Raw genomic sequence first — 14143 nt, forward strand, 5'->3', positions numbered from 1 at the left:
CAGTCAAAATAAGATCAATCGGCGATCCAATCAGTCAAGACAGGATTAATCGATGATCCAACCAGTTAAGGTAATATCGGTCGGTGATCCAGTTAATCAAGACAAGATTGATCGGTGTGATTCAGTCAATCAAGACAAGATTGGAAAAGAACTGGCCAGTTAAGGCAAGATTTTGAGAATTTTCTATTGCAATAAGTGTTCAACAATTTCTCCATTCTGAATACATAATTAAATTCGATCAATATTGTTTTGACTGATTGGATCACCGACTGATCTTACCTTGACTGGTTGGATCATCCTCCGACCATTCTTCGACATTCTTGCCCGGCCGGACTTACACAAAAGAAGTGTAAATCCGACCGGGCAATTTCCATGTGGTACACCTTGAGTGATGCTAATGCCGACAGTACTGTAACTTTCAAGTCTTGTAACTAAAAAAATACTTAACAAAAAAATATTTAATTATAGTGTTTTGGTAAAGCCTCAAGATAAGCTACAAGAATATGCAATAAAAAAGAGGAAGTTTCTTTAAAAAAATTGAAGGTGACCTTTACGTGACATTCAAGCAACTATTCAAGGTCAAATTAATGATACCATTTTATGTCCCCCTCGAAACCATATAACTTTGTCTGAAACATTTTCTTGTAAAATGCAAGAGAATGGAAATATTTGGAGTGATAGATTAAAATGGGGTCAGCCTGTACAGTATCTTTATAAAAATGCATTATGAAACAAAGTAAAACATTTTGTTTTGGAAGTTAATACCTGAATAAGTTGAAAACCAATTTGATGTTTCGGCTAATGAAAAGCCGCGCTTTGTTATTCTGTGTAACTGATAACGATAAAACGTGTCTGGTTTCAAGTTCGAAAATATTGACAATCCACCATTACTCTACGGAAAAAAATATCTTGTAAAAAGAGGCAAAAACGTACATTTAAATGTTTCATAATAGAAGGGATTTAAGACAAGTTTCAAGTAATGTTTTTTTGATTTTTGCATAAAAAGTGCAAATTAGTAAAAAGTAAAAAACATTATGAACACTATTATGTGTTAATTGTTTTGGCTTATTTGTTCTGACTTTTTCGGCTAATTCCGACATAAGTAGAATTGATGAATCAAATAACTCAACGAGTGAAGTTTGATTTGATTATGCTTAGTGTCTTGTCCGAATGGATAATGTAGTCGTGCCTCCATATTCACTGTTGCCAACAATTCAGTTTTCCCCGCCATTTTTAAAAAAAAGATATAAAATTTAATAAAAAATAATGCTCAAAAAACAAATTCTTATAGTTTCTATATGTATCCGAGAATTTACCAAGAGCCGATTATAGAAGTTAGCAAAAATGCAAGATTGGTTACCCGGCCGCGCATTTAATTATTTCTAGAAAGACACTTTTTCGCGCCACTGACAAGACCTCATATAATTTCGACATATGCTTCGAATAAAAAAAAAACCGATTTTCTTTAAAAGAGTATTTCACCCTCTAAAAGAGTATTGGCACGTATAAATAAATACGTATCCCTTATTTTGAGCTGTACTACAACATATTAAAGCTTGTCAAAATCGGAGGAAGACACTTCCGTAGCACACGAACGGATGCGCGTAGCATGCCTATAGAGAGGTTTTTAATTATTTTTGGAAAATGGAAATGTTGGAACATAACTTTATAATAAATCGTTGAATTTGTAATAAAATAAGCTTTATTTTGTTTTTATAAAAAAAAATAAAAGTTTTTTAAGAAAAAGATAAGTGGTGAGAAAAAGTATAAAAAAATTTTTTTTAATATTTCTTTATTACTAATATAAAGTACTTTTCAAGCCATTTAACTTTTAATTAGTACATTTTTTTCTATCTTCTATAGTTTCGACGATATACGCTTCGAAAGAAAAAAAAACGATTTTTTTCAAAGGAGTGTTTCACTTTTTAAAAGTGAAATAGGCACGTATAAAAAAATATGTGTCCCTTATTTTAATCTGTATTACAACATATTAAAGGCTAGCCAAAATTGGAGGGGGACATCTCAAAGCTATTCTTTGTAAGTTATCAACGATGTCAATACATTGATCAGCTACTTACTTTATTATTTAGTTATTTAATAGCAATTAAAACTTTAAAAGTAACAATGTTGATTCTGAATAGGAAATTTAATCTGCTTTGTGAGAAGCAAGCATTTTTGTATATGATGTAAATAAATTTTTTAAATAAACTATAAATAAATTATATATCGTTCTTAAAAACCCAATAATTTCCACTCAGTCGTTTTAAAATTTAAAACTCACTTTAAAGCTGTTATTTGTAACATAGAGTTTATATAAACTCATAGACATCAAAATAGAATTATTCGGATTATTATCAGAACGAAGAGAAGACTTTAAATCTTTAATAAATTTTAAATTTATATTAGGTTCATCTATGAAAACTTGAAGCATTTATTTAAATTTAGTTTTTAGTTTACTCTTAAATGCATATAAAAAATTTTTTGCTGTTAAATGGCCAAGAAAAACTGAACCAAAATATCAACAGATTTGATGTTTTACTCTAATAGTCAACTGCACAGTGAGAGAAAAGATTTTGTTAATTCAACAAATATTTGTAGATATAGAGACAACAAATGCAGTTGTTAAATCAACAAAATCTTTTCTCTCAGTACAATATCCGTTTATTAAGATAATTGTAAGGTCTACTTCAAACTTTTATCAAAATAAGTGACAAAATAAGTGAGTAGGTATTCACTTTCAATATCACTTTTCAATAAAATATCATGATAGAGTGTCAAATCATAAACAATCATGTATGCAATTTGGAATCAGCTCAACTGTAAATGTGTAACTATGGACCTATCTGGCGAGAACATGTTTGAAAATATTTTTATAACCAATGAATTACGGTAAGCGGCAAATTTAAATTTTATCATTGGGTAAATTCAAATTGGCAAAACAACTAGATTAATATTTTTTTTGTATTAATTTTAATTTATATTAATTTTATATTAATATATTAGCCATAACTTTTCTGTTTTCAGGCCACGATAATAGGTGCACTTACCCTATCGGAAGGATACGGATAAGAAAATGTTTCGTCTAAATCTATTTTAGTCCAAAAATTGTACCCGATATCTGAACGAGGGTAAGTGCACCTATTATCGTGGCCTGCCCTACTATAGAAAAAAATTATTTTACATTTAACCTAATCAAAAGTAAAATAAATTAAAATCAAATAAAGACGGAAATATTAATAAATTTAATAAGTAAATCAAATTTTCTCACGAAATTAGGTGCAATGCGCATGTTGTTGATACTCGTATTACCGCGGTATTCACGTTTCAATGAAAATGCAAATAACTTGACACATAAGTATTTAGTTTACCATCATTCTATCATTTTTTTACGCTACGCGCGTGATACACAGCTTTTGATATTATAAATTACAAATTTACTTGATATACACATAATTCTTGATAACTGTCAAAACGCGATCTCCACGATGACAGTAGCTCGTGAAGTAAGCACAGCATGGGAACTAATCAGTATTACGAAATACATTTTTTTCATCAACGGTATTTGGGATACGGTAATTGGTAAATCCGTGGAAACGGGTACACGATAATTTGTATGTACATGACCACGGTGACAAGCGCATTCCATTTTTATTAATTTTAATATTACTAAAATTGCATTTTGTTAATAAAAGATGGATTTATATATTCTTTTAGTTTTTTTAAACTTTTCATTTATTTATTTTTTTTTTAAGTTGCATTGAAGTTGGGATTTTCAGAAAACGCCACGATAATAGGTGCACTTATCCGAGTCAGTTTTATATCGAATAAATTCACGAAGAATAGGAATTCGATTGAATCCGACGTAATACGAAGTCGTCGGAAAGATTCCAATCCGACTGAATTCGATCTAAACCGTATATCTGATGAGAATAGATATTATATCATTACACCATATAATCCCAATAAACAAAACCATATTTTTGTAATATTTTAAAAAGCATTTTTTGCAGTGAAAAAAAATTTCTTTCTCAGGAATCTTTTTTTAGAAATTCCCAAGCGGTCACCCATCCGCAGCGAATGATGCTTGACTTCTGTGATTGCTGTGAACTGATCCCTCGTGATAATGTGTTAAATTTGTGCTAATACGTATATATAACTGATAGATCAAGTCAATATATGTTATCGAAAAGATGAAACACATGTATAATTAAAGCGTATTATTTATATAAACATATATAAAATTACAGTTCTACTTTTCAAATGCAGAATAGCATCTGGAATAACTTCTCTGTTATTCGTTTAAATAAGAGCGCAACTAGAAAAATGTCATTATGATACATTATGTCATTATGATACATTATGATAATTAAATTAAATATGAAATAATTTTCATTGAAAAAACATTTAAAAAATATTGACTGCTCATTGGGATATAGACCGGGTTTTTTTTTATTCACGGATCTATTACGTTCATTGATAATATTTATGTTTCTGAGCAGTAACTGTGCTCAAGAAAAAAATCTTGGACTTTAAAATCAAAAGAGCACATGCATAAGCTTCAAATAATCAATATATGCTGTTCAGAAAGAAAGTTTAGAAATAAAGTCCTATCCCCGTATTCTACGTAATACACGTGGATACAACATGGAATCAATGTTACCTGTTCTTATCGGGTGATGAAAACTGGAATTATGCAGATTGAAAAAGTTAGAAAGTTTATTTCGGATTATTGCCGGATTTATTCTAATTAAATCCTGAGAAATCGCATGAATTAAGAAGAACTGAGAACCACGCTCGGGTGAGTTTTGGATTCGTTCGGATTAGAATCACGGATTGAGAAGGATTAAAAGTTTTTCCAGATGAGCTTTGAAATTATTCGAATTGGATGTACAGATTGAAAATGTTTAAAAGTTTATTTCGGATTTATTTTGATTAAATCTCAAGGAACCGCATGGATTAAAAAGGATTAAAAATCTTGTTCGGACGAGCCTCGAATTTATTCAGATTGGACTCATAGATTAAAATGGATTGAATGACTGTTTCGGATCGGTGTTAGATTCATTCGAATTAAAATTGGAGAGGACGTACAGATCGAAATTGATTGAAATTGTTTTTCTGGTTATATTACGGATTCAAGCAAATAGAACTTGAAGTTGATGCACGGAAAGGTTACAAATTTGATTGGGATGATCTGGTTTAGAACGGACACAGATTTCATAATGGCTTGGAAAAGTTTGTATTAAATTGCTATCCTAAATTTTTACCAGGGTATGTATATTTCAAAAACTATCCAAGACTGCCAATTAATTTAAAAGAAAAAATTGATCCTTACTTCTATAATGTATATCAAGGTCAATGAAATCAATAAGGTAATAACTTAGAATGCACATTAATCCTGACGCGTAATGACTATTAGGAGATCTGATGTGATCAGATAATATCTGAATAGATCGGAAAAAATTTGAATGAATCTGCGACTTAATATCAAACGACAGCAATGGTCAGATCTGATGAGATCTGACTATAGCTTAGCGTGCCTGGCTGGATTTAATCAGATCTGGCCATGCAGATCTGACGAAATAAAATTGTATACAATCAGACTCTACCTAAATTTTAAATTTTGTTGTATCTCATTTTATTAAATCAGACATGGTCAGATTTCCATTTTTCTCGGGAAGCTTATTATAATCGTTAAAAACCATTTAATATAAAATACTTACTACTGTGGCTGTACCCCAAGTTTCGACGGAAGCGCTAGATTGAATAACATAGCTTCCAGGATTATATTTAATTACTAGCGTATTCATTCCTCTACAGTGTAAAGTAATATTCGCATCAGTTTCTTCGCTTGTTTTCGGATAAGCTATCCATATAAATAAAACAATTTTAATATAATATTCAAATAGAATGTTTTCCTACATTTTGTGCAAACACAAACGTTGTACGATTTAACTTACGTTGAAATTCGCCTGTAGGTTGCGAACAATTATTTCGGCACAACTCCTGAAAAAAGACAAAGAAATTTGTGTAATAGTTGGAAAGAATTGTTTATAAGATTCTGTAGGTGAAATATTTAACGCGATTGTCTCATTGCAGATGTCGGTTAGCTGTGCAACGCTACAATATTAAAAAATATATACGAGTACGTCTATAAATCGTTATTATATCGAGAATGAGAGCGATGAAAAAAAATGTCTATATATCGACTCTATTTCAAATTTCAAATACATCAATCAATTTGAATTCGATTTCAGAAACACATATATGTTCGTGGATGACAATAGAATTACTATATAGGACAACACACAGTAAGAGCGCGGCGCGGCGTTTACCTAATACAAGGTCGTCGCTTCGTTATCTCGTCCAAGTACAGTTTAAAACAAACGATAAATTGACTTTGACATTATCGTCCATATGCTTCTTTTTACGGTACTCATATACAACGTGCAACTTACGCGCTGAAAATTTGATCAGTACAAAATTACCTTCTCAAAAAAAGGTAAAAAAAGGCGCTTATGTGTGTGAAAAATGATATGCGTTTGCTCAAAAAAATGTATGAAATCTTTAAAGTGCGCCTATTTGAAAGAATTAAAGAGGAACAAAATGAGAAAATTTTATTAAAATAAAAAATTTTTAATGCACAAAAACATGACGCTGCTAGATATAATAGCAATTAGGTTATAGAAATTATTTAATTTTTCTCATTGCTTTTTCTATCTAGCAGCACCATGTTTTTGTGCATTTAAAATTTGTTATTTCAATAAAATTTTCTTATTTTGTACTGTTGTCTCTTTAATTCTTTTAAAAAGGCGCACTTTAAAGATTTCATACATTTTTTTTAACAAACGCATACCATTTTTTGACATTTATTTTAAGTAAATATCACTTAGGTTTGAATAAAAGATTTTGTAGAAAATAATAATACATAATAATTTGATTGAAAAAAGAAAGATTTTTAGGCGCGAGCACACACATAGGCGTCTTTTTCTTAAAAGGCGTCTTTTTCTTCTTTTTTTTTAAAAGATAATTTTGTACTGATATCACGCGTTTTGTAGTGTTAAGCAATAATATACTTGGGTTTTGCAGACTTTTTTTTACTCTCTAAAGGGTTTTTACTCTCCTGTCCTCTTGAAGAGTAAAATAAAATCGATTTTTTGTATTGTATTTTATGAAAGTACATATTTTTAAAAATCTACCCTTAAATTTTGAACGAAAAATTTAAAAAATTACGGAAGTTATAACATTTTATTCAAAGCAGTAAAAATTTTTACACGTAGTACTTCTTCTAATTTTATTTTATTATTTTCCATTATAAATACATTTTATTTCAAAGTGTCTGACTAGCAATGCTTTTATCCAGAAATTACAAAAGACTAATTTGTAGAATAATTTCTCCGCGTTTTTTTTAAAACATAAATAACTTAGGCCCGGTTTCACAACTTTCAGATTAACCCGAGTTTAGCTGAACGTCCGTCAAAATTGACGCCGGCGTTAAACCTGTATGGCGTTCCACAACTCATTTTTAACCGTAGGTTACGTAACCCTATACCCTATTTACTGAAACTCAGAATATATGCTTCTTTCTCCTTAAACGTAAATTGTGATTGGTTAGTTAAAATTTTGAAAAAAAAAGAGGGAAAAGCATGCCGATGTAGCCTATTTTACAATAGCCGTAACATAAAGCCATAAAGTTCTAAGGTATATATTATAGTTGAGAGCTTGTTTGTGACCGCATACACGTTCGGACGTTTTCGCCCGTTATTGATATATTTTTCTTGTGACTGTCGATTATATCTCAATCGGTCTGCCGGAATGATCACTGTCTTTCTGTATTTTATTATTGCATTTATTTTTGCATCATAGTCAAATCGTTCATTTCCTGTTCATCGTTTCCTGTTCATTTATAGTTACTGGGTATCACTCAAAAGGATAAGAAGAAGAATTGTTGTAAGAGCTCGTAAACGGCTGAAGAACTTTTACTTTTGTTCAATAAAAGTTATATAATAAAATAATTGTGATGTCCTGTAAAAAAGAATTGTCCGTGAAGGATAATATGAATAAAAAGCGGCTACCGAATTTTTCAAGAGATGAAAAAATTACATTAGTTGAAATTATTGAAAGCAAAAAATGATATATATGATATATCATATTTACTCAAAAGTAAATATGATTACGAGATGTGCGAAACTTTCACAGCAATTTCATTGGTGCCAGGGTTGTAAACCTCGGTTAAATTGGTTAAACGCCCAAATTCATCTTTAATGGGGGTTCATCTTTAACCGAGGCAAGTGAACCTTAACGAAGGTTTAAGGTGGTTGTGGAACGCCACAAATGCGCTAAACTGAGTTCAGCGAGTTAAACTTCGGTTAACTCGAGCTAACCGTGAATTGTGAAACCGGGCCTTAAAGGGCAGGATACTTTGAAAGGTTAAAAAAAGCTTACTTTTATAAATTTTTTTAACGGAAATTATATGAGCGATTAATTTGAAATTTTGCACACATATCTATCTATATTTTATTATTTCACAAATTTTTACAAGTAAAAATAATGAATATTGTAATAATTATAATATTGTTTGCGCGACGTGTCCGAGCGCGCATCGTCTCATGGTGGCCATAAAATCTTGACACTCAGTTATCTGAGACAACAAATCGAAAAAGATTCTTAATCTACAAATATTTGGTTATTGTCGGAACCAGAAATATTAAAATCGAACTATTTTTAAAATAATTATTACGCATGTAAAAATAAATTTTAAAAAATCACTAAAAATTTTTTAATTTAAAGTTTAAAAAGAAAATAAACGCATTAATATAATTTAATTTTGCTAGTTCCAACGATAGAGAGAAGTGTTTCAAATACATAGGTAAAAGGCGAATTCAATCAGTTCATTAGTTTGTCTGAAATCGTGGTCACCAGTTTGGAAAACCTAGTTTCGAGAAAATGCGTTTAAAGTTTTGATTACAATTTACTCATATATTTTTAGTACTTATGTAAGCATCATTCTAATCAGCTATTCCAGGTTTATATTATATGGCCTGACAAATAAATAAACCAATTGAATTTGTCTTTTACCTACATATTTAATTTCTCGACATAAAGTAACAGTCCCATGAATTGAAGCAATATATTGCCGTGATAACATAATTTTAATTTATTATTAAAAATTGTAATTCTATTTACATTATTTTTCAAACAAATCTTTGTATTCAAGTAAATTTCTTTATGCAATTAAAAATTAAAACAGAGCGCGACAAACCGTGGAATTCCGTATACCGCTGTAGGCGTATTCTGTAACTCTTAACCACAGCTAGGGATATCGTTACGTGTTGTTGCGCAGCTTTTCTACCATGTATAATATGTGCACAACGACGTTGTAACGATACTGAATTGTTACAAAGTTAGAAAATAAGCCTACTGGTATACATCACAAGGTCGCGTACGGCTGACTAATGTATTTGCCTGTGCGTATACACCAAATACACAAGGTCGCATGCGGTCTGCTGGTGCGTTTACACCACTACAAGTATACACAAGGTCGCATACGGCTGATATACCACAAGGTCGCATATACGACTGACTAATGTATACCAGCGCCACTCTGTGCCGAAAATGTGAAAGAGAGAATACCTGAAGGGCACGGAGAGAAAAAATAAAAACACTTTTATTATGCAATTCGTTACCAAGCTATCGATTGAGACTACTCAGATTTTGATCGGTTCAGCCGTTACTGAGATCTGATAATATCATTATGCTTGAACTTGCTGACTTACGTAAAAGAAGTGCTCGGTCTCTCTCGTTTTTCGTTCATCAGACTTTTGTTCAGAATTTATTTTCATAATTTTTTTTCCTATAAGCACGAGACGGGACCGTGCCTCTTAATAGATCTTCGAGCGAGACTCATACATACAAATTATATATGATATAAATTCTTTTAGTACAAGTAGTAAAAATACGCAAGTAAAAATCATGTCGTTTATTTAAATAATTATGTTTATTATCATAATAATTAACTTTTCACGTAAAAACAAATATGTATTACCAATTTATATCATAAAATAAAAAAATAATAAAAAAAAATAAAAAAAAGAAACTTGAAACTGTCCGTTAAGAGATTATACACCGAGATAATCTGGTAAAAAAATTTCTCAAATTTTCTTTAAAAACTTTTTTGAAAATGTCAGAAAAATTTTCTGAAAATGCATGTAAATTCAGACACGTTGCAGAGATTTTCAAAGACTTTTTCAAAGCAGCTTCAAAGTCTTTCAAAGATTTTCAGTGATTTTTAAACTTTTTCAGAGTAATTTCAGAGAATTTTAAAAACTTTAACTAATGTTTAAATTTTCAAAAAATTTAGTAATTTTCAGAAATTTTTAAAAAATTTAATAATGTTTACAGACTTTCCAAGTTTGTCAAAAAGTTATTTAGAAATTTTTAATGTTTTTCAGAGAATTTTTTAGAATTCCAAGCAGGAAAAGTATTTAAATAATATTTTTAAAATCATTTTAGGAATGTTTTTAAAAACATTTTTAAAAACGTTAAAAATAATGGAATAGATTCCTTTTCTTTATTAAAAAATATTTTGAATGAGACAAGAAGAGCTTCAGAGCCGTGCAGGATGTTGTGCGCTAATACACAATAAATACAAATGTAAATAAAGTAAACGTTTCGACCGTTTAATAACTAGTCAACTGTTTACGCAAACGTACCACAATGAAACGACTTAACAAAAAGTGTTGAAAGGCGTCTTATTTCGAGATGTATCCTCGAGGAACGAGCGAAGGGACATCGTTTTCGGAACATGAGTTTGAATGATTCTGCGATGTACATTCTTACCAGCATCTTTTAGGACACAGTTGTCGGGACTCATAGACTCATATTCCGAAAACGATGTCCCTTTGCTCGTTCCTCGAGGATACATCTCGAAATAAGACGCCTTTCGACACTTTTTGTTAAGTCGTTTCATTGTGGTACGTTTGCGTAAGCAGATATCGCAAATATATCCAATTCATTGTACTGAAGATGACTAGTTATTAAACGGTTGAAACGTTTACTTTATTTACATTTGTATTTATTGTGTATTGGCGCACAACATCCTGCACGGCCATGAAACTCTTCTTGTCTCATTCAAATTTTTATTCTTTAGGAGCCTTGTACCTTGTATTTATTTTCTACAAAAATATTTATTTTAATATTGTATAAAATGTTTTCTTATGTCCGCCGGTTTAAAAACTGGCGGTTTATTTATATTTTCCGGCCGCTGTCACCAGATGTCACATAAATAGAGAATCTCCCTCATTTAATTAACAACAAATTTTAAGAGAAATGTAAACTAATTTTAATTTTAGGTTTTTTTCGACTAAATGCTAAATGTGAGGAGTTTTTTCTTTTTCTTTTATTCATTTTTGTATGGGAGGATGCGTGGATGAGAGCTTTGCGTGGGGTACGTGTGCGTGCGTGCGTGCGTGCGTGCGTGCGTGTGTGCGTGTGTGCGTGCGTGCGTGCGTGTGTGTGTGTGTGTGTGTGTGTGTGTGTGTGTTCGTGAGTGTAGGATAAATACTTGCAATTAGTAATATGTAATTTGCGTGCAAATCTTAAATGCTGTAGAAATGACAAACTGCGAGGTTCTATCTCTGCTGTGACACACACACACACACACACACACACACACGATGTGCAAGAATTTAACCGGCAACCTCTACATGGTGTACATTGGGTAATGCTAATGTCGGCGGTAAATGTCATTGTCGGAAAAATGTACTATAAAAAATGTGTTTCTTCAAAGTCTTGTAACTCGGTCAAAAAAAATCGTAGGAAAATTAAAAAAAAGCATTTTGTAGAAAAAATGTCATACTTTATGGGACTTTTATTACCAAAAAAAAATTTTTTATTGAGCTACAGGCTATCAAAAATACGAAATTTTAAGGAAAAAACAGTGTATCTTTTTTGGGGCATAGCACTAAGAAATTAAAAAATTTTTTGAAAACCGTTGATAGCATGTTAAAGCTGAAACTTCGAGCTTTAAAATGCTTTTTTAATTTTTTATCTACGATGATTTTTTACGGAGTACAAATATCATTTGTAAAAAATGCAGATTTAGCTTCAAAGTTGCGTAACTCGGTCAAAAAAATCGTAGAAAAGTTTTAAAAAAAGTATTTTGTAGACAAAATGTTGTAGTTTATGAAGCTTTAAAAAAATTCTTTTGTTGAGTTGCAAAGTATCAAAAATACAAAACTTTACAAAACAAAACAAGGTTTGCTTTTTTTACTGCATAAGACAAGAAAGTTCAAAGAACTTTATAAATCTGTCAATTCAGCGTTAAAGTTGAAACTTCAAGCTTCAAAATGTTTCTTTCATTTTTTTATCTGCGATGACTTTTTGCTGAACTACAGCCATTTGAAAATAGCCTAATTTTTAGTATCTGGAAAGTGTTCCCCATTTTTTGTTGACGAGTGCATATATTTTTTAATTGCATTTTTATTTAAAGAAATAATAGAAGAGTTATTCCAGATGCTATTCTATATTTGCGAAATTAGTAAAAAAAACCATATTTATATTTGTTTATATAAACATTGTGCTTTAATTATACATATTTCATTTTTTCGATAACGTATGTAACGACCGTGTTTCGCGCACGGACGGTCGACGGTACAGGATCGAGCGCGAAAGGTCGCTTGGAGGAATTAGACGTGTCTTAAATGTAGAAAATATCAACGTGTTTATTCTACTAGACGTCGTTACATTGACATCGGCGGTTGTACGGATGCGGTACAGAGACTTGTGTCCGAGCGCGCGGATGAACGCGATACAAACATGTAGAACTTAAATTTACGAGACGCGCGGACGGACGCGACACAAACTTAATTCCCCTAGACGCGCGGACGGACGGACACAAACTTAAATCTCCTAGACGCGCGGACGGACGCGATACAGATATCCAGAGTTAAATCGGTTAAGCGCGCGGACGGACGTGACACAGAAAGTCGGCTCGGCGTAGTCTATATACACGGGAATCTATTTACAGGTTCACCTGTCGCGCGAGACGCGGTTCGTGGAATTTAGGCGCGTGTTTTTCTGCGAATCCTGGCGGCCTTGTTATTGTGGCCGTGACGTTTGGCGGTGGCGCGGCGCGAGGAGCGGTGAGCGCGGCGCGTACACGGATCCGTGTATTCTCGGCGGTTCGTATGCGCGGTCCGTCGCGAGGCGGTTAAGACCGCGAATGTTCGCCGGAGAACACCCCCTCACGCCAAGTGCGCTTGGTGGAGGCACGGAGCACCGTACCCCCGTACGTGAGGTGGCGTCGGACTCGGGAGGCGGGGCGGATGGAGAATCGCCTTTGTGTCAAGTGGCTTGACGGGCCCCAAGTGTTCTTGAGCCCAGGTTGACGAGTCAGGAAGCGGTTCTAGGATCGGACTCGGAAGCGGCTGCTAGCTAAGTAACTTAGCAGAGACCGAGGCGCTCGATCTCAGTAACAACCTGGGGAGGCTTCTGTTCGGCGGACCGGCCAGAAGCGAATCAGGTCCCTGCCTCCGGCGAACGTCGCCTTATATACCCGAGAATCGAGGCGAGGGGGATGCGCGGCGCGTTACGGCGGAGCGGTCCGGCGGCAACATCCCCGCCACTCGATCTCGGGTCTCTCGCTTCGGACCACGCTCGCATAGCGTGGCTGCGGACGGCGCGGGAACGAGAGCGCGTGCGCGCGAAGATGAGAGCGCGGGAGCGATCGCTTGTTTGCTCCGATGTTCTTATATTTACTAGGCGCTATGCGCCGTTTAACTGCCGTCCGGCGGATGTTCGGCCGGACGGTTCGGACGGTTAGGCGGTCCGGGGTGGAGTCGGAAGGCGGTTCGTTACACGTATATTGACCTCATTTACCTGCAGTTACATACACATATTAGCATAAAGTGTTCACAGGTCATCATGAGGGATCAGTTTGCAGCAATCACGGATGTCAAGTAACGTAACCGGAGTCGCGACTTTGATGGGTGATTACTTGAAAATTTTCGAAAAAAAAATTCCCAAAATTTTTTTGTCAAAAATGTTTTTAAAAATGTTACAAAAATATTGTTTTGTTCATTGGAATTATGTGGTGTAATAATATTTATGTGAATATTTTGGAAAAATTTGTAACATTGTAATTTTG

At 33.2% G+C, this 14143-nt stretch overlaps 1 protein-coding gene across 1 annotated transcript in view; it reads right to left on the minus strand.

Annotated features, from left to right (window-relative positions):
- LOC105206553 (tyrosine-protein kinase receptor torso) overlaps window positions 1–14143 on the minus strand; it is a 345332-nt gene that overhangs the window by 297479 nt on the left and 33710 nt on the right. Inside the window, exons 2-4 of the mRNA XM_039451357.1 lie at window positions 5958–6003; window positions 5721–5863; window positions 766–892 (exon numbers count right to left, since the gene is read on the minus strand). Of these exons, the coding sequence (XP_039307291.1) occupies window positions 766–892; window positions 5721–5863; window positions 5958–6003 (316 nt within the window). The remainder of the gene's footprint in view (window positions 1–765; window positions 893–5720; window positions 5864–5957; window positions 6004–14143) is intronic.

Source organism: Solenopsis invicta, chromosome 6, assembly GCF_016802725.1.
Source record: "Solenopsis invicta isolate M01_SB chromosome 6, UNIL_Sinv_3.0, whole genome shotgun sequence".
NCBI classification, from domain to species: domain Eukaryota; kingdom Metazoa; phylum Arthropoda; class Insecta; order Hymenoptera; family Formicidae; genus Solenopsis; species Solenopsis invicta.